At 41.0% G+C, this 20,989-nt stretch overlaps 1 protein-coding gene across 1 annotated transcript in view; it reads right to left on the bottom strand.

The window, feature by feature from the left end:
* Positions 1-10,254, bottom strand: part of KCNH8 (potassium voltage-gated channel subfamily H member 8) — a 224,430-nt gene extending 214,176 nt beyond the window's left edge. Inside the window, exon 1 of the mRNA XM_029940344.1 lies at positions 10,025-10,254. Coding sequence (XP_029796204.1) covers positions 10,025-10,154 — 130 coding nt within the window. The 5' untranslated portion in view covers positions 10,155-10,254. The remainder of the gene's footprint in view (positions 1-10,024) is intronic.
* Positions 10,255-20,989: the final 10,735 nt, after the last annotated feature.

Here is a 20,989-nt window from a genome sequence, read left to right as displayed (position 1 = left end):
TTTCTCATTTCAAAGGAAACTTGTTTAGCTCCAAACATTCTCAAACATTGCTTGCGGTTACATTTCATTTCTGGCTCATAAAGACAAAATGATGAATAGCCCCAGGTACAAAAATAAGTAACTTAATAGGTTCTTTCCTGAACCATTTTCCAGGTCTTCACAGACATACAGGACCTAGGAAGCCCCTCTCTCTCATAGACCAGGAGCTGGTGAGTGCTCCCTAGGTAGGGAGCTGAGGTTTGCGATGACCATGAGCACGAGAGTGCAGAGGTCAGGATCCTGGACCCTGGCCCTCCCATGTAACTTCTCTGGGGATGAGTTTCTTTAACTGAAATGTGGTATTAATGGGATTTGCCTCAAAGGATCGATGACAGGAGTACATGGAGTGACAACACAGGCAAACAGTGAACAAGGGGCTGGACCTGCAGTGACCACTCCGTAAGTCTTAGCTCTTAGTACTATATGAAGTCATCTGCGTTGAGTCAGGAAGGCTGAATGTGAGGACAGGACAGGCAGAGCTACGCAGTTCTCGTTGGAGGCCCCAAGGCCTCATCTGCACCCTCCATCTCATTCTATTCTGACCCTCTTGGCTGGGGAGCCGGGTTAGCACGTCAAGTACCCACATAAGACTCCTGCTCATTGACTACACCATACAGCCTTAACCATGGGCATGGAAAAAGAGCAATATTCCTCTTACAGTAGCGTGCTCAGATATATGGGAAAGAGCCCAGGAAAGCTGCCTACGTTTACAAGGACAAAGCCCGAGTCCAAGTCAGTGAGAAGATAAAGCACTTGTCCCTTCTGAGCCCTCTGCCTTTCCGGCTGCCGTCCCTGTAAAGTTGTTGACCGTATGTGCATTTCCAAGCCTCACTTCTTGAATGCAAAAGACACAGGAGGGAAAAATAAAATACTAATCTCCTATCAAGCCTGAACAGACGTATTGGAGAATCATCATAAAATCATAAAAGCATCATAAAATGCTTTCCATTTCAGGGCGTGCAAAGTCTGAAGCAAAGCCTCAGAGGAATCAGACTAGAAAGTAACGGAGGAGCGAGGAGCAACAGTCTGACCCGCAGTTGCGAATACACGTAGCTGTGGGGAGCACGGACCCTATTTGTGGCCCTTCAGACATCATGAAAACTGTCAATGGTATAAGCATCAGAATTAAATGTCCCCTTGCCGCTTGCTACTCTCTCTTTCAACAAATATGTTTCAACAGATCTAGACGTAAAGTTTGTAAAACATGGCTGTACATTTTTTATCACTTGTTCTATCAAGGGTTGGGGTCTAGGTGCCCTTCTCCTGAATGTTGGGTAGACTTGCAGCCGCCCAACCACAGTACCAACAGGGTATGGAAGTTATGCAGGTGACATCCTAAACTAGGCCACGAAAGGTCTCGCAGCCTCTGCCTGGTTCATGGAACACTAGATGAGCCGGAGGCCTCCATGAGGCTATGAATAGGCACTTCAGTTGACCGTCCCCATCAATCTCAGACTTCTAAGATGCCAGACATGCGAGTGAGGTCATCCAAGGTCCTCCAATCTGAACATCCAGGCATTTACCCTCTGAACACCACCTAACAACCGACCTCCGCCAATCCCTAAGCTAAGAAGAATCATTCTGCCAAGCCCAGCCTGGATTCCCAACCCACAGTACTGTAAGCTGAGACAGGCACTATTTTAAACCACTATATTCTGAGGTAGCTGTCACACAGCCATGGTTAACTGGGACACTAGACACACGGTGCTGTGCCTCCTTGACTCCACGAGCTGGGGAGGAAGAATATTCTTGTGTCCATTTCACAGGGAAAAGGTTTCCTACCTCCCACCTTCACTAGCTTTTCAAGAAATGAGTCCCCATTGGGCTCCTCACAGATACTTCTAAAACTCACAAGGAGGGTCCCCACAATCTAGTCCTTCCAAGAATGCAAGACTCTAAGCTCTGTGTCATCCTCCAGGCTCACTGTGAAGCTTTTAGTTGTCAAAGAACCATCCCAAGGAAGGCTAATGCCCTTGGCTTTGACAGTCTCAACAGCCTGAAGAGATTGTGTGAAAGGATGGCACTTCCTTCGTGCTCCCTTTCTCACAGACTCTGGTCTGAGTCCATGGGAGGGTTGGGAGGGACAATGATCTTGCTTCACTCAGAATGTACCTTTCCCTTTGCCCCAGGTCTTACTCAACCTTAATATAAAGTTGCTTTTATTGTCTGTTACCTCAAGCATGGCTCTGTAACTCTTGTTGAAATAGGTTCTTGGCTGGCCGGCTTGCCTCATTGTTCTCTCCATGTGGTGGAAATCTAAAGTGCCTGTGAGTGATGCCCACCCTGGAACCCCCACAGCCACAGGAAACAGGCGTTTAGGTGCCACACTTTCCATTAAAGAGCATTTCCTTGTTGTCCACTTAGTACGTGCATGGGCCTGACAGCCCTTGCTCTGAAATTTGGACCTTACACAAAACCATTCTATTTGCAATGCTGCAAGCCCATTTCTTAACAGTACTGGGGAAGTAACAAGGCTGCACATTGAAAATGTTAATTTGGGGAGGCACCAGCGTGGTTCAGTAGGTTGAGGAAACCCACTTTAGCTCAGGTCATGATCTTACGGGTTCGTGAGTTTGAGCCCCACACGGGGCTTGCTGCTATCAGCCTGTCAGCACAAATCCTGCTTCGGATACTCTGTCCCCATCTCTCTGCTTCTCCTCCACTTGCACTCTCTCCAAAATAAATAAATGTTTTTAATTAAAAATTAATTAAAATGAATTAAAATGAATTAAAATTAATTTGGGGGCATCTGGCTGGCTCAGTTAGTTAAGCGCCTGACTTTGGCTCAGGTCATGCATGATCTCAGAGTCCATGAGTTTGAGCCTCATGTCAGGCTCTGAGCTGTCAGCACAGCCTGCTTCGAATTCCGTGTCTCCCTCTCTCTGCCCCTCCCCTGCTCACTCTCTGTGTCTCTTTCTCAAAAATAAATAAACAAAATGTTAATTTTGAGAATCCTGTGACATTCTATCATCCCAAGGCTTTGTCTTTTGTCTTGTATTGAGCTCCAATTCTAAAATACCTAGAGGGCATAATCAAATATTCTACAAATTATCTGCAGAGTCATTTGAAAAACTGAGTGTAACAGAGCTCACTAAAAATATCTTACATATAAACTCAGTGTTAGAAGGAAAGTGATGGTCCTTACTATGATTATGTGCCTTGAGCAGCTCACTGTAAATAAAAAAGAGGAAGCTCATGAGGAAATCTGCTTCCTTTCGTCTTTGATCATGAGCTGACCTCCTAAGACGGAGTCCCCATATGCCTGGTGCAGACGGGTTATGTGTACACTGGAGTAAAGACAGAGCGTTGCCACCATGCTCTTGGTAGAACACAGATTATTTTAGCTAGTTCATATAAATATCTTACATCTTAATACCTATTGGCTTTAATGCTTATTGGAACTGAAATATCCAGTCTACCTTTAGATATTTTGAGGGAAAGAAGTTAAGACACCCCCTAGTGTCTCCCCATTTCTCTAGCTCTCCCCCTTCCCTTAACTTCTCTTCCAGGCTCCCTGACCTCTCCTTCTCTTCTTCCACCCACTGCTGCCCAAGACAACCCTCCCCACCCCCACCACTTTTTATTTACTGAACAATTTAATTTTTCAGCTTCTGATTTGCATCTGAATATATATCTAACAGCTGAGTAAACAAAAGATCCCCCAACACACAGAAGGCATCCTCTCTCAACAAACAATAAATGGTAAATAAACTGTTTTTATTGTCACAAATATATATATTTAAAGTTCATACCATAGGAAGTTGAAAATCATGCTTACAATATTTTCATTGCATATTTATTTATGGTTACCTTCCGCTTGAGGCTAGTGATTCTGGTTTTCTATTTAGACTCATGATTTAGTTTTCTTTTACTTGCAATTTGAGTTTTTAAAAAAGTGCATCAACTTAAAAACATTAAGCATAGGGCGCTCGGTGGCTCAGTCAGTCCAGCATCTGGCCCATGATTTCATAATCCCATAGGGTCAAGTCCTGTGTTGATCCCTGCACTGAGCATGGAGCCTGCTTAAGATTCTCTCCCTCGTCCTCTGCCCCTCTGCCCCACTCATGTTCTCTCTCTCTGTCTAATATAAAAATAAATAAATAAACAAATAAATAAACAAACAAAAACATTAAACAATAGTTCAGACGGTAAGTGGAAATACAAGGCAAATCTTGAAGGTGACCCAGGAATAAGTTTGTGTTACCCAAAAACTCTATCAGATCTGGGATTCCCTTTTGTAACAAATACTTAGATTTCCCTCTTCTCTATTTAAAAGTGAAATAACAGGAGCGCCTGGGTGGCGAAGTCAGTTGAGCATCCAACTTTGGCTCAGGTCATGATCTCACTGCTGGTGGGTTTGAGCCCCACATTGGGCTCTGTGCTGACAGCTAGCTCAGAGCCTGGAGCCTGCTTCGGATTCTGTGTCTCCCTCTCTCTCTGCCCCTCCCATGCTCATGCTCTGTCTCCTCTGTTTCTCTATAATAAATAAATGTTGAAAAACTTTTTTAAAAAGTGAAAAAACATAATTCATATGATTATGTAGATTGTTTTCAGAAAATGAATTATTATATGTTATTAACAGGAGTCTAACAGTAAAAGCAAAGTGAAGTCACCTCTGATAAACAAGTATGCATCTCAGCATGAAACATTCAGGCGTGACTGGCTGCAGGAGAAGAAGCATGTGGCGGCCAGGTAATTGGACCAGGACACGGGATTACCAGGATGCAAGAGCCATGCGTGGGAAGCCCAGGCACGTGTGCTTGCTGCATCCCTGACAAGCCCTCTGAGTCAGTGACGAGATTTTTCAGAAATGGGTGAGATTCTGAACAAGATAAAGTTGAATCATTCCTCACTGCACTATGGTTTTCTTCTCGGAAATTCAGTGAAAAATTAGAGCCTTCCCCAAAACACTGTGTGTTAAGTTCTAAGTTCAGATCATTAGAAACTAGGGCTTTACTTCCTGGAAACCTTGAATGGGCATCACAAAGTCATGCAGTGCTCAGTCCTGTATAGTCCACTGTGGCTGCTCCGCCGTATAGCAGATCTGTCCAACTGACTCTCTTGCATAACTGGAACTTTCTACCCAGCGAATGCCTCGCTTTTTCCTCCTTCCCTCAACCCTCCATTTTATTCTCTGCTTCTATAAGTTCGACGATTTTAGATACCTAATAAAAATGGAACCATGTAGTATTTGTCCTTCTGTGACTGGTTTACTTCACTTTGCATAATGTTAAGAGGATAGATCTCATATTGAGTGTTCTTACCACAAACAAACAAACAAACAGACCAACCATAAAAGAACACAAGGAGATGGTGAGAGGTGATGGATACATTTAATATCTTGATTGTGTTCTGGTATCACAGGGGTATGTCTATGTCCAAACTCATCGAGGTACACCCATTAAATATGTGTAATTTTTGGCATACTAATTATACCTCAACAAAACTCAAAATATGAAAATTAAAAAAGAAAGCTGTGTTAGACACTAAACAATTCTTCAATTGCAAGACCATCCCATATATTATAGTACTTTTAGTATCCTTGACTCCTGCCCATTAAATGACCAAAGTATCCCCAACTTCTTGAGCCAAATATCTCCAGAGATTTGCAAAATGCCCCTGAAATGTGGTCCCATCCTCACTAGTTTACAATCTTCGGCAAGTCACTTAAATGGTGATATTCCTAATGGGAATGTAACCAGGTATTTTCTGTAGCTATGTTAGAATCCTAACCCCTAGTACCTTGGAATATGACCTTATTTGGAAATAGAGTCTTTACAGAGGTAAACAAGTCGTTAAGGTGGGCACTAATCAGATATGATAAGCATTCTTATAGAAGTGGAGAAATCTTGACATAGCCACTCACAGAAAGAAACACTCTGTGAGGACGAAAGTAAAGATCAGGATGATGCTTCTGCAAGCTAAGAAACACTAATGATTGTCAGCAAACCACCAGAAGCTGGGGCAGAGGCCTGGAGCAAATTCTTCCTGACAACTATCAGAAAAACCAACTCAGCTGACCTCTTGAGAGTGGACTCCTGGTGCCCAGAATCGTGAGACAATACATTTCTTTGGTCTAAGCCACTCGTGTGTGGTACTTTCTTAGGTCAGTCCTAGCAAACTAATACATCACAATACTATATCTGCAAAATTAACTATGTTATTTTAATTTTCTTCTTAATAGTTTCTTCTCCTCCAGCATTTTTTCCCCCTGGGTTCTATTTCACATGAAAATGTGCTTGATACAATGGAATATTACTCAGCCATTAAAAAGAACAAAATCTTGCCATTTGCAACAACATGGATATAGCTAGTGGGTATAATGCTAAGGGAAGTAAGTCAGTCTGAGAAAAACAAATAACATATGATTTCACTGGACAATGCCTTGTCCCACTTTTCTCTAGTCAGGAGTGGACAATAGACCCTTCAAGGAGGACAAGGCTAGGGGTTAGATGATAAGGTTTTCCTAAAGAGGACTATAACATTCAACCTAGGAAGTATGAAAGAAGAGTCTTTAATAAGGAGGTTAAGGAGGGGAAGGAGGCAGACTTATAGACTCAAGACATGACTTGAGGGATTCTGACAGGAGGGTAAGAATATTCTCTTTTTATTTTCCTCTGGACTCAGTAATAGGCACATTTGCTATCAGATCATAGTGTGTCTTCCTTTATGATAAGTCCCATGGGATGCCCTAAAACCTTTCAAGTTCTCTGTGGCATATCACCAGCCTCCAGTCAGGTTATTATACGCCGGAGCAAAAGGAGAAAAAGGCAGTCTTTTTCCATGGGGTCAGTGCAACACTGAGGGGCCAGTGAGCAAAGCAACTCAATCACAGATGGCCAAAATGTATCTGGCCAGAATGAGGAACTGGCACCTACTTTCAAAAGTAAGATAAAAGAAAAGGAGTCTTGGAGGAGAGAAGGAGGACGCTTGAGGACACAGGTTATTTTTAAAAGTCAGAAATCCAGATAGTCTCTGAAGTATCCATAGGTCCCTCTAATGTTCCATTTCAATTCCATTCAGCAAGCATTTCTGAGAAACTAACATTGATGGGCACTGCTCTAAACTCAAGCTCTACACACTGGAGATGCAGAATAAATGAATGCCCAGATTTGTGCCCTCAAAAGTGCACCGTTGTGTGTGCAGAGAGATACTTCTAAAAATAGCAAAAATACAGCATGATTATCATAGGAGAGGCAGCAATTTTCAACCACTTGTAACTGGATCAATTTGCTGGCTCAAAATGTCAGACAATTCTCCATATTGATTGGCTTCGAGGGAACAGGTGCTTTTAGTGATTTCCATCCAAAGAGGTCCAAGGCTGCAGACATCTTATAAAACACTGGACGCAGGAAATTCTTGTGGGTGTTGACTCCCACATTGTGCTCCATAATTCCTACTTTTCTGGCTTCTAAAATCTCCATTTTGGGGGCTTCGCATCTCGATTCTTTTCCTTGGCCTGAACCTCTCTCAGTGGTGCCACATTCAGAACTTTAGAGGTGGCTTAAAAAGGAAGACACTCAGATGGATTCGGAGTCACCTGTACAAGGTGCCTATCGTGAGAAGGACAAGTCTGCTGTCAGCGAATATTCTAGACAAAGGATATCCCTTTTCTCTTTGTTCCACCAGATGGTGCTTTTATCACTCCCTACCAGTCCCCCTTCTCAGTGGCATCTTCCGTTTTCTTTTATCTCAGGCTCTCTTCAATGACTGTGCTATAATTAGACAGAACTGGAGATTTTTCATTTTATCCTATTTGCTACGTAGGCCGTAGGCCTTATCTATTGACACCCGGAAGGACACAATGGTCTGAACTATGTTCCGAATCCCAAAGCATTGGATATCCAGCCCCTCCCAGGATGATACTCTCTGACAGTTCATGGCTGCTGTGAATCCAAAATTCACACACTCAAAGAAAGTCCTCCAATGACAAATCAGTTATAAAAGAAGACGAAGTCCCCATGTTTTAGGTCCTGACTTCTCTGCCTGACAACAACCCCAAGACTAAGTACTAAGAGCAAAATAGAGAGGCCTGAGATGCTCTTTATCATCTGCCGAGCACAGGACAGCCTTCCACAGCAAATGATTACCAACCCCAAATGTCAACTGTGCCAAGGTTGAGAAACCCTGAGTTAAAATGCAATTTAGACGTCGGAACAAAAAAGGACCCCAAAACGAAATGACTCAAGTAAGATGGGAATGTATGAGCTTCTGTCTGGGGCGGGGAGGATAGCTCCTTTCATACTGTTACTCTGCACTCCTCCATGATATTGACCTTTGCAAACGGTTGAAGTTGGCTTTCCAGCTTTGCCTTAACATTCTGAGCCACATGCACTGATTTGCTGGGCGGGCTGCCCTAACGCAGGGCCACAGACAGCATGGCCTAAATAGAAATTTATTTTCTCACATCTGGAAGCTGAAAAATGGAGATCAGGTGCTGACAGCACTGGGTGGGGTTTTTTGGTTTTTTGTTTGTTTGTTTGTTTTGCAGTCTCTCTCATTGGCTTGCAGACCGTGGCCTTCTCTCTGTGTGTCCATGACCTTCCTGGTGAGCCTGTATCCTTAGTATCCCTTGTCCTTATAAGGACATCAATCATATCGAATTGGGGGCCCACCCTGATGATGTCATTTACTGTAGTCACCTTGTTAAAGGCCCTTTCTCCAAATACAGCCACATTAGGGGTTAGGGCTTCAATATATGAGTTTTAAGGATACACAATTCAGTCTATAACATCATGGGAAAGGAGAAGCAGAGAAATTAGAGGGCAAATAAGTGTATTTCCTTAGAGATTTTTCCTACAAGTTGCACAAATCATTCTCTTGTATGCCACTGGCCCAAACTTTTGTCACATGTCCAGTGCAACTGCAAAAGAGGCTGGGAAATCTATTCTCTAGCTTGGCAACCGTGCACTCATATAAATTTCAGAAGGCTACGTTACTTTAGGGAAGACTACTAAAGAAAGAGATAAAATTTTAGAAACTGGAAAATGGCAATTTGTTCTCATTTTGATTTAGCGTTTCCCCAAAATAATGCCTCTTGGATTCATCCCAACTACTAGGGCCCATGAGATAATGATACTGATTCCTACTTAGGACCCAAGCACTGCAAATACTACTCCCATCCCTAGATCTTCTTTTATGTAGAAAAGAGTCACAAAACCGCAGCCACAAGAAAATGCTTCCTATTTCCTCAGTGGCAGTTTTGAGTCCAGGCAAATTTATGCCCACCCTGAATTATGCCATGTGTGCCATAGTTTGTTTTTAAAAAGGGCGCCTGGGTGGCTCAGTTGGTTAAGTGTTCGGTTTCGGCTCAGGTCATGATCTCACGATTCGTGGGTTCGAGCGCTGCATCAGGCTCTGTGCTGACTTGGAACCTGGAGCCTGCTTTGGATTCTGTCTCCCATTCCCTCTCCCTCTCCCTCTCTGCCTCTCTCTTGCTCATGCTCTGTCTCTCAAAAATAAATAAACATTAAAAAAAATAAAAAGGTAGTGAGAAAGGCTCCAGGGCTAGGGAACTAGAAGAGAAAAATGTCTATGCTGACGTGCTTTAAATTAACTTCCTTTCCTGCCAATGAACTCTTGGACCTCTGTCCTTAATAACTATGGTTTAGATGTGGTTCTTAAAGGCACACGATTTGGGAAATGTCCTTGGATAGGATCATCTATTAATACTATATTAACAACTACCATATCTAATATGTATTTTAAGAATGACCATAGTAAAATTGTAATACACCTTATTTTAACGTGTATTTGCTCAGTTAATATATTGACATTGAGCAGTGAGAATTCCAATGCTAAATTTTCAAGCAGTTTATGCTGCTAATGGCTAAAACAAGGCTATTGGCCAAGTCACAAGCAAAGCTTCAGTAACAGTCTATATTTATGTGATATATCATTAGTTCTTAATGAAATAAGTACTGAGTTAAAAGACGGTGACCCTTCACAACTGCCCAATGAGCACCAGTAGAAGAAAACCACTTACCGTTTTTCTTGTAGAACATAATTTCTCCTTTGAATTCTGTTTTCTCCTCCAGGGACTTTTCTATTTGAAGCATCAGCTGCTCGTTGGTTTCAACTCCAAATAAGAATTTGCAGCTGCAACTCTTCTGCATGACTTCAGTCCGGGCGAACCCAGCGAGCTCACAGAAGCCATCGGAACAGTAGACTATGGGGAACCCCTTGGCCACCTGGGCGTTCGCGAGGATGAAGTTGCTATCTGTAGAATGACAAGGAGACGCTCAACCACTACATGAGCATGCGGAGCTGTTTCATAAATCACGGTTTCAGTAACAGATGAGGAGTACATGTGTTTAGCTAACAGTGCCTAAAATGCATGTCCTGAATTGCCGGGGTGGGAAAGAGACTCCCTCAAAACAAAATGGCATGGACCAGCAGAACTATTAAGCTCTGACTTTGGCTTGCATTTTGAAACACATTACAGAGGGAAGTCAGGGTTCATTGGCACCCTTTGAGGCACATTCTTTCTAGTTAGCAGTCAGGTAGGGCACTTTTGGCCATGGCTTTGGGCTCAAACCCTCAATCTGCCACTTGATGTATTGATAAACCTGAACAAGTGACTCATACGCCGAACTTCAGTTTCTTTAGATTTCATTTCCCTAAAAGCAGACCCTGAAGGAGGCTTTACGTGTAAGTCATTTATTTGGTGGGTGATATCAGGATGTAAGCAATTGGAGAATTGAGAAAGGGATGGGAGGAAAGGTAATAAAGAGTAGGAGAAAAGGGTTTTACTGCCATGGCCGCTGAAATTCAATCACACAGACCCTACAAGTGACCGAGGACCACAACTTGGAATTTTCTCACTAAAGGGAGAGAAAGGTGTGTTCCAGAGATTAATAAGAAATGCACCTAAAGTGCTCACATCTTTATGGTTATTAATTAACTCCTGGGGGACACGGTGAGAAGCAATATTCAGGGAAGGTTCCTGCCGGATGAATTTTTTTGAGACTAATTTTGAGGTTTGGATAAGATGATATTTATCAGCAAAAAAACGCAAATTAAACATGGGCTGAAAGATAAGACATTTATAAAATCTGATGGTGGGTGACTTTAGGTTCAGAATGAATTTGAGATTATTATTAAATCATTCATTCATTGTCTTAATGAAACAAATGTTGGACAGTATATCAGATAAAATTAGAGGCTGGGTTTTTTAAATAATACAAGTAAAAATGGAAAGAACTGCAGCATAATTTCTTAAATGAAAAATCAAAATTCATTATAATGTTATTAGATGAACTATTTGTCTGACATATGTATGTCATATATATGTATATGTATGTTTAAACACGCATATGTATATTTAAACGTGAAATGCTTGTGTGTACCTAAAAATAAATGAAATGACTTGTTAATTGTAGATGTCTTTAGAGAGAGTAACTTTGGGCAAAGGTGGTAGGCACATGTATTTTTATCATATACCTACTGTACCCTTTGATTTTTATACCATATGCTTTATATATTGCCTATTCAAAGGCCACTATGTTTAAACAAGATTTGTAACTGACAGCCTATCTTGGATACCATGAGAAGGCATGAACTCCAGCTACTCCTGGCAAGCACCCGAGATCTATTCCATGCCTTCCTCAGCGTCTTTTAACCATCGGTTTCCTGTTTCCAGAGTCCACTATCAGCTGGCAGACCAAATCCACTCTATCTAGCTTTGCTCCAATCAGCCCCTAAGCTGCATCCTACACGGGCTGGGCTGGCTCCTCTACCCTCCCACTCACCTTCCCTGCCACAGAGAAAAGCCAGAGCTAAAGACCTGCACTGGGAAGCCTTCGATGGCACCTTATTTTGAAGCCATGGAAGTGAATTAAATTACCCAACACTAATATTTAATTCTCTCATACTTTGCAGAGCATTTATCGACCACGTACTACGTGTTGGACTTTGTCCCAGGTGTAGAGGTAAAAAGTTTATTGGATGTGGTCTCCACCCTTAAAAATCAGTAATGAGGGGCACCTGGGTGGATCAGTCGGTTAAGCAGCCGACTTCGGCTCAGATCATGACCTCGCGGTTTGTGGGTTCGAGCCCTGCATCGGGCCCTGTGCTGACAGCTAGCTCGGAGCCTGGAGCCTGCTTCAGATTCTGTGTCTCCCCCTCTCTCTGACCCTCCCCTGCTCACACTGTCTCTCTCTGTCTCTCAAAAGTAAATAAAAAACATTAAAAAATAATTTTTAAAAATCAGTAATGAACCTGCAAGAGTTCCCGGCTAGGTCCAGAGATGGGCACCCCCCTACTGGGCTATGGTCTTCACCTCACCTACTCTGCACAGCTACTGGTCACTCTCTAATCATAGTGTCTCTTTCTCTGTTGGTTAGAGAACTTTGGCTGAGAGATTGCTTAGAAAATGTAAATACAGGGGTGCCTGGGTGGCTTGGTCAGTTAATCATCTGACTTTGGCTCAGGTCATGTTTTCATTGTTCGTGGCTTTGAGCCCCATGTCAAGCGCCATGTCAGGCTCTGTGCTGACAGCGCGGAGCCTGCTTGGGATTCTTGCTCTCCCCTCTCGCTCTGTCCCTCCCCCACTCATGCTTCCTGTCTCTTTCAAAATAAATAAATAAACTTAAAAAATTATGTTAAATTAAAAATACACAGCATTGGCAAAGTACTCAAACATCCTGAAAGAGCTTTTAATGCATTTTCAGAAGCCATTTTTCAGTTGCTCACTGACATGTTTATTGACTTTCTACTCTATGCCAGAGGACTGGATTCTACCGTATGGCAGGTCCCAAGAGGAAGTGACACAGGGTGTTAAAAGATGAAGAAGGTAAAGTCTATGATTCTAGATTATAACAATTTAATTAAAGAAATGCATGACTACCAGTAACACTAAAACAGAGCCTATGATTAGTACCAAATCAATGGTACACAGATAATAAATACTACCAGAATTGAGAGATTAAAGATTCTAAGCTTTGAAAATCGTTAGCGTGGAGTAAGACAGAAATAGGCAGAAATGATTTATGAAAAGTCTTGCAAGTTCAGAAGCAGATACCTGGATGGAATGGTCTCAGGATGGAGAAAGTAACTGGAGACAGAGAGAATAAACAACACTACATTTTATCCTAAAGTCCAGTTTTCCCATTCTGTAAAGGGCTACAACAGCTTTCTTTTGTTAGTATTTGATGAGGGAGCTTGGGGCAAGCTGGAGGCAAACCACAGGCTGGCACCCCGACCCCCACCCCACCCCAGGTGGGATCTGGGTGCTATTCCTCCGACACTCCTGGTTACCCAAGAACAAGGGAAAGGGGTTTACATGCTTACCGTGGTGATGTGGGAAACTAAGGCAAATGAAAAATTAAACTCCCTCATTGCCTACGGCCCACTGACAAGTCCTGGAAACTGACAGAGCGGGCCTCGCTCTAGGACCTCCGCTGACACTTTGCTGGAGGCAAAAGGCAATCTTGATTTATCATTCTCCTGACCGCACCCTGCCCCAGGAACCTGTAAATCAACTTTAACGTATAAAAATTCCTTTGGAAACTTCCTTTATCTCAACTGCCCCAAGATACCTGCTGGCAATCATACTCCAAGCTTATGGCCCTCTGATACGCATCTGAAGGGTCTCATGACTGAGGTTTTATTAGTCAGTAATAAATGGCATTTCCCTAGCCAACAGCCTTGCTTCCAAAATACCTTAGAGGCTTACTCTATCCCTGACCCCCTCGCAACCTGACGGTATATAATGAGTGACCTGCTCCGATGCCAAGGCAGCTCTTCTGCCTACGGGTCCTGTCCCTGTGCTTTACTACAATCACCTTTTTGCACCAAAGATGTCTTCAAGAATTCTTTCCTGGCTGTCAGCTCCGGACCACCACATCACCACCCCAGAACATCATCCGTATTTATCTGGTATCCATACCCTTTCTCATCTTTCTCCTTTCAGCCCTTCTAGGGACCTCCTGTAGTTGTATCTGGCACATGACATGTATTTAAATCTTTTAAAAGTACAATATGAAGATACTTCGATCGACCCGAGATTAATAAATTTACTTTTTATCGTTATTACCATCTTACATTGTTTTTGTTAACAAGCCCAATATGTGCTTTTCTTCACTGTGTTATTTTGCCTTTTCCATTCTTACGAATTAGGAAATGTAACTTACCTAAAAAGTTATACGACAATAATTAACACCAACTATGAACACACATAGATTACACATCCAGCAAAAGCCCCTGTGTGTTCCACACTGACTGTATTTCCCTCCTTCCCCAAAGAGGAAACCCCAAACTTGACTTTGTGTAATACCCATTCCCATTCATACAGTTTTTAGCACTTACATAAGTATCCTCAGCCGACATATTGCCTATTTTTTCTCCTGACTTTATGGCATATATTATAGTATTTCATTCTGTGTATTTCTCAGTGACTTGGTTCTTTTATTAATATCCTTAGCATCCTTACAATTGTTTACATAAGAAAAAACAGTTTCTGGAGCTACAATAAGCTTTTGAAAAAAGCTGCTGAAGGCTTCACCAAATCGCCTGACCGTGTGCTTCAATTAAAGATTATAGTGTGTTTGGGGTATTGAATTCTTCCTGCAAATATACTGCAGAAACAAAGCAAAAAAAAAAAAAAAAAAAAAAAAAGTCATGTATTTGGCCTTTTCTGTTTATATTTAGCACTTGTCCTCAATATGTAATTGCATTTCAATTCCAAAGAGAATTTAGTGGCAGTCGGCGCCTCATTAAGCTTACCATACTGGCTACAAGAATAGTCCTTCTGTTTGGGAAAGAGTAGCCCCTCTTACCCAACTATCTGCTTGGAAACATATGCTTTTCTGAATCCCAGTCCTGGAATCTCCAAAGAAACATGACATTTACTTTAGAATTATGTAAAACAAAGCCATTGCCATAATAATTATGAACCCATCATGGGTATATCACTTTCCATACATATGCTAAGATATTTAACCTTTTAAGGAATCAATTATGCATATGTGATATGCATCTAAATGCCACACAGCTTCTCCCTGCTTGTTTCTAGGTCATCCTTCTGTGCACATTCAGGTTTGAAGTGCCAGTAGGCAGTAGGATATAAATGTGTTTATACTTTAGACAGTTGATTATTTCTCTAGATGTTTCCTTAGCAAAAAGCTTTCATAGATCATCAGAATCTCAGTGTTGGGAGAGACCCAGGTCTTTTGGTCTGACTTCCTAACACACAGGATCACTTTCTGATTCAAATGGAGATATACTATTCTTTGTCAACTTCTAGGCATGTAGGGAATGGAAGAAGATATGGAAAGGTATAGAAGAAAAATAGGGAGGGCAAATGTCAATTCACTACTAACTCCTTTCATCTTTGTACTGGCCACACTTCTATGACAACACGGAAGCCTGGAGAACTTAAGTTTCCTGCCCAAGGTGTGAAGATAAGGATGAAAACTGGTGCTTAGTGATAGACTACATTCAATATATCTTGTACTCCTTCTGGAAAGAAGTAGCTAGTTCTCTACTTCCAGCAGGAATGGGTTAATTTTAGAAAAACAATTCTAGAAAATGGGTTATTCTAGAAAACTTTTCCCTTTTCTTCTCTGTGAACAGCCCAAATCAGCAGCTTTTTCTCAACAAACATCATTTATTAAAAGTTCATTAACATGTATCAACTCAGACAAATAAACAAATAATTAATATCAAGTTCAGCTTTGGAAAAAAGTCCACTGATGATCTCTCGTAAGCCAGTCTGAGTCAGCAACCTCTGTGTCACCTCGTTACCTCCACAAAGTCAAGGTTTCAAAAGTATGACAGCAACTTTCTTAGTTCCACAACATGTTGCACACGCCCACTCCATAGGCTTGAAGGAGGCGAAGCAATGTAGCTGCAATTCGGAAGACCAGGATTCTGATCTCCTCATGCCCTTTCAGTGTAGATCAGAGTATTTCTAAAATTCTTCCATTAAAATATCTCTCCATTGGCTGAAGCCATAAATTTGTATTTCAAGGAACCTGGAGGCACAGATCGAGGCTCAATATTGTTTTGACATCTCATGTGTGGTAAAAACCTATCAGAATTTTGTATTCTCCTGTGTTGTATATTTATGTTTGAGTGTTTCTGATTTGTTTTAATAGGGGCCTGTCTAATTTTTAACTCATCTGGAACTTCAGAAAGGTGTGCTCTTTGTTTTCTATGACTGTGCATACCACTTGGCATGCCTCAACGTAACCTAGGGGTGAAGTACACGACTCAGGGTAGACCAGAGCGTGATCAAGAGTAGGCAGTTCCAAATAAATCTGTCCCCTGGAATCATTCAAACTAAAGGAGTGAGTGATACACACTAACTTGGCATCAAGGAGGAACCCGCATTGCTTTGGCTCTTTCTGTCAATAACATAGAAATTGAGATTTTGATGGTCCAAATCTTTATTTCTGAAACATGCCTCTGATATTGGCTCTCTTTTAACACCGAATCTTGTATCATGTGAGCAAGTACTCATATAAACATACTCTGCAGACAAAGTAGATGGGCAAATTTGAATCCTCTAGCACTCACATTCTTGCAGAAAATAAAAGACAAACGTGAATTTTTAGTCTTCTTTTAGCAGCCACCCTATGCTTTCTGAATAACATTCCCCTACAGGTCCAAGAAAGATAATGTCCATACCCCTCGTGATATTGATCATAGTCATATCCAGAGGATACTTTATTCAGGCAGATAGAATATGAATGTCTCTGAATTTAAAATATTTAGGCCATCTTTGTACTTGACATTGATTTCAGGGAACTTAATTGTATCATTTCCAAGTATGATGGCATCTTTATTAGATAGATGATACTGAGCGCAAGCTAAAATCCTCAGTGTGCCTTGTCCCAAAATTTAGAAGGCTGCTTGGATTTGAGGACTTTTCTAACCCTATAAAAAAAAAGATAAAAAAAATCTGCAAAGAGGGATTCTCATCGTCCTCATGATTTACGGCTCACCTAGTGCCAGGCTTCAAATGGTCATATGGGCAGCTTTTGCATTCATTTATGGTTTGAATTTTTTAAAACTGTATATATTATCACTTCAGACAAACAAAAATTAGAGAAAACTGTCACAAAGCAAAGCTCAAAGTTGGAATTCCAGGGCTGAGGGTGTAGTAGAAAGCAGGAAGCTGTTTGGGTGTATGAGAGTTTCTTGCTCTTTTCAGTCCAGTAAACAAACAGAGACAAATATAAATAAATATGCTTCTCCACTTTGCCACCGGTAGTGGGGCCCTAGGCCAGCAACATCAGACTCAGCTGGGAATTTCTTAGAAATGTGGACTCTTAAGCCTTTCTCTACCCACCCCCCAATGAGAATCTGTATTTTAACAAGATTCATATGCATCTTAAAGGTTGAGAAGCTCCTTTAGAACATCACTGGAAAGATCAACAAGATCCTAGTGACAAAAAATGACTGAGAGAGGGCATCTAGGTGGCTCAGAAGAAAAACGGAACAAAAAAGACTTATTTTCATTGTATACCTTTTTAAGTTTTGAACTTTGTACCATATGCATGTAACACCTATTCAAAAATATCTTCTTAAAGTTTATTTCACCATTCACCTAAATGGCTGAATACAAATAACTTGCTTTAAAAAATTAGCAATCTCGATGAAGTTAAAAAAATCTAGAAAAGCAAATTTTTAAATTTCCAATAAAGGTAAAAGCTCATTAAGACAAATGCATGTTGAGCAAATTTAGTAAACTCTTCTTTTCTTAAGCTTATCTATTTTGAGAGAGAAAGAGAAAGCAAGCAGGAGAGGTGCAGAGAGAGGGAAGGAGAGAGAGAGAATCTCAAGCAGGCTCTGCAGTGTCAGCACCAAGCCAGATGCCGGCTCCAACCCACAAATGGTGAGATCATGACCTGAACCGATATCAAGAGTCAGACACTTAACCAGCTGAGCCACCCAGGTGCCCAAGCACACTCTTTATCATTATTTGGTAATAGCAAAATCACCCAAGTTTCGCAAATTCCACTTTTGAGCTGCACTGATGAGCTCCACTGATCACCTCAGGCATGCCGTCTCTTAAGAGTTTACGGAACAAGGGTCACCTGGGTGGCTCAGGTGGCTGAGCGTCTTTTTTGTTTTAATGTTTTTAATGCTTTTATTTATTTTTGAGAGAGAGAGAGAAAGAGAGAGAGTCAGAAGCAGGCTCCAGGCTCTGAGCTGTCAGCACAGAGCCCAACTCGGAAAGTGAACCCACAAATCGTGAGATCATGACCTAAGCCAAAGTCAGACATTTAACTAACTGAGCCACCCAGGCACCCTGAGAGTCTGACTCTTGATTTCAGCTCTGGTCATGTTCCCAAGTTCTCTCTCTCTAAAATAAAAAAAAAATTAAGTTATATTTAAATAAAAGAGTTCAGGAAATGAGTTGAATCTTGAAAAAGAGTGATTTTGACTTATGACAGGGCAACAGTACTGATCAAAAGTAAAATAAATGAGGGATAAACTTCAGAAAATCTCAAAGATAATAATAAAATTGTTTAGTATTTTCCTGCAGACGCTTTTGAAATAATACTAAGATGTGCCCTACTTTTCTGTAGCTCGTCTTACAGAGTTAACCTTTTAGACAGAATGGTGTTTTCACATCATCTGTTTACTTAAAAGAAATAATATTATTATCTGCCAACGGGATGTCACATCAATGGATAAGGGTTTGGTTTATTTGTTTATTAATGTAGTCACGACCTCTAGGACAGTCTCTGGGATTTTGTTAGATGCTCAACAATTATTAAACATACGAGTGAAATAAACTTGTAACCTATAAATTTTTATTAAAGCACACCAGGTGAAGACAATGTTTTTGGCTCTACTGTTTTATCATTTAGCAGAGATCATTTATAACCAGCATCCTTGTTTTAAAGATAAAATAAAGACAAAGATAAAGATAAAACAAAGATAAATATCTGATTTTAAAGATAAATCCTACTGAAGTGGGAAACAAAGGCAGAAGGAAATGGCAGATAACATTAAGTTTCCTTATAGTCTTCAGCCATCGACAAGTACTTGAGGCAGACAGACTAAAGTGTTTCTCCAGGAACTCCCTATGGTCTTAATGCTAATTCTCTGCTAGAGGGAGAACAACCGGAGGTTGACAACAGCTAAGTCTCTAGTATCCTTGAGTCTTGTTTAGCATATGAAAATCACTTTGGAAACTTCCTCTGGACTTTACCTCCCTGAAGTCCCAAGTATATAATCAGTCTCTCCTCAAGGTCCCGAGGCAGGTCTTCTTGCCCATGGGTCCTGTCCCAGGGCTTTAAGAAAATCACGGTTTTGCAACAAAGATATCATCAGGAATCCTTTCTTGGTCATTGGCTCCAAATCCCCCATCACCCCCAAAAACCTCATGACCTAAAGGCTCATCGCATTTTTCATCCTGACACACTGCTTTTAGTAAAGTCTTTGGTAAGCAGAAATAGAACTTTATTTTCTATTAGAAAATCAGTTAAGTAGAAACAGTAGGTTAAATAATGTTCCACAAAGCTCTTTCTCCAAAATACAAAAGGAATAAATGAGGCACTTCTTAGTAAGGGAAACTACAGTATGAACAACAGGAATTAAGCACTTTGGAATCGTTAGGGATTCTTTAGGGTCATTAAGAAACTGCTTTGTAATTTTCTAAACCAGGCTGCTAAATCTTGCCCACCACCTTTGTGGGCCTAGTGAGAAGTAGGTAGAATGTAAATATCACTTCATTTGCATATCTCTTATCCCTTCATTTGCATATTTGTAATTCCTCTCCTCCCCTAAATCAACCGTGAACCATGGGTGACCCTCCTGGGAAAGACAAGTTTTTTTCCTGCTATTGCGAAGAGCAAGGAAAGAGAAAGTTTAGTGTTCACTCCAGGCTTTCCCCCTTTCCAGCATACATGACTGGATGATGTAACAGTGCCAGCTCCCCCAGAGGAAGGGTAAGGTAGAGTTAGATGAAAAAGGACAGGGAAGGTTTTACACCGTGGCAGTTGTGAAGCCTGGATTTTCTGGCCCAACTCTCATTTAGTGTAATTTTATTCTCTTAAATAAATGTAAGTTACCAAACATGTATCTAACTGTGGTTTAAATTTTATATCTTTATTAAAGTTTTCTTAGTAGTGTATTTAAAGATAGAATAAGACCACACGACAACATTTTTGCTCTGACAGACTTAATTATTTTGGTATCTTATTTGTCTTGTTGAAAGGCAGACTACATAGAACCTTGCAAATGAAACCAGCCATGTTCTCTGAATACCCAAATTCCCAAAACGTTTAATGTAACTTGTCCCCTGGTTATTCTCCAGCACAACCTAGAGTTTCATGCAATTATGTTTAATTCAAAGAATATTTCCTTTTAATTTCAAGCAGACTGGAACAGGATCTTTACTTCAAATATATATAAAGGCTTTTAAGAAGTGATTAATTCAGCCAAAATGTATTATATTTTTACATTAAATTTGATTTTTAAAATTTGATTCGAAGACAACCTATATAAATTAGTGTGTCCAACGCCACGGAATAGATTGACTTTTCTCTCCCCATTTAAGCTCTGCTTACATTCTGTGGAAGCTAATGCAATTCAAATGTTTTTCATAATTTGTTAGCGTTTTCCAGAACCTCATCTGTCCACTGCATAATCTTCTCTGCTTCACAGTACTCATGTTAAATTAAACAGAAAAGATGAGTGGTTTTGCAAGAGATAATTGCAAGTTAAATAGTAGGAAACAGAAGAGCAAACTAATTTGATAGTTACAGATATTCCATGGCTGTAATATTAGTGTTTTTATTCTAGTGTCTTTATAATAAGGCAGAGAGAGTACAAAGCTTTAATTAACATGATCCTGCTAGAGACTGGACTCTGAGAATCTGTAGGGGAGGTGGAGGCCAGGGGACGATGGCAAAAATTGACAAACCAACAGCAAAGGTGAATGTTGCCTCTGCGTTAGGAAACTAACTAGAAAGGAGGCAGCCAAATAACCTAG

Source organism: Suricata suricatta, chromosome 5, assembly GCF_006229205.1.
Source record: "Suricata suricatta isolate VVHF042 chromosome 5, meerkat_22Aug2017_6uvM2_HiC, whole genome shotgun sequence".
NCBI lineage: Eukaryota > Metazoa > Chordata > Mammalia > Carnivora > Herpestidae > Suricata > Suricata suricatta.
This window is presented reverse-complemented; position numbering and strand designations above follow the sequence as displayed.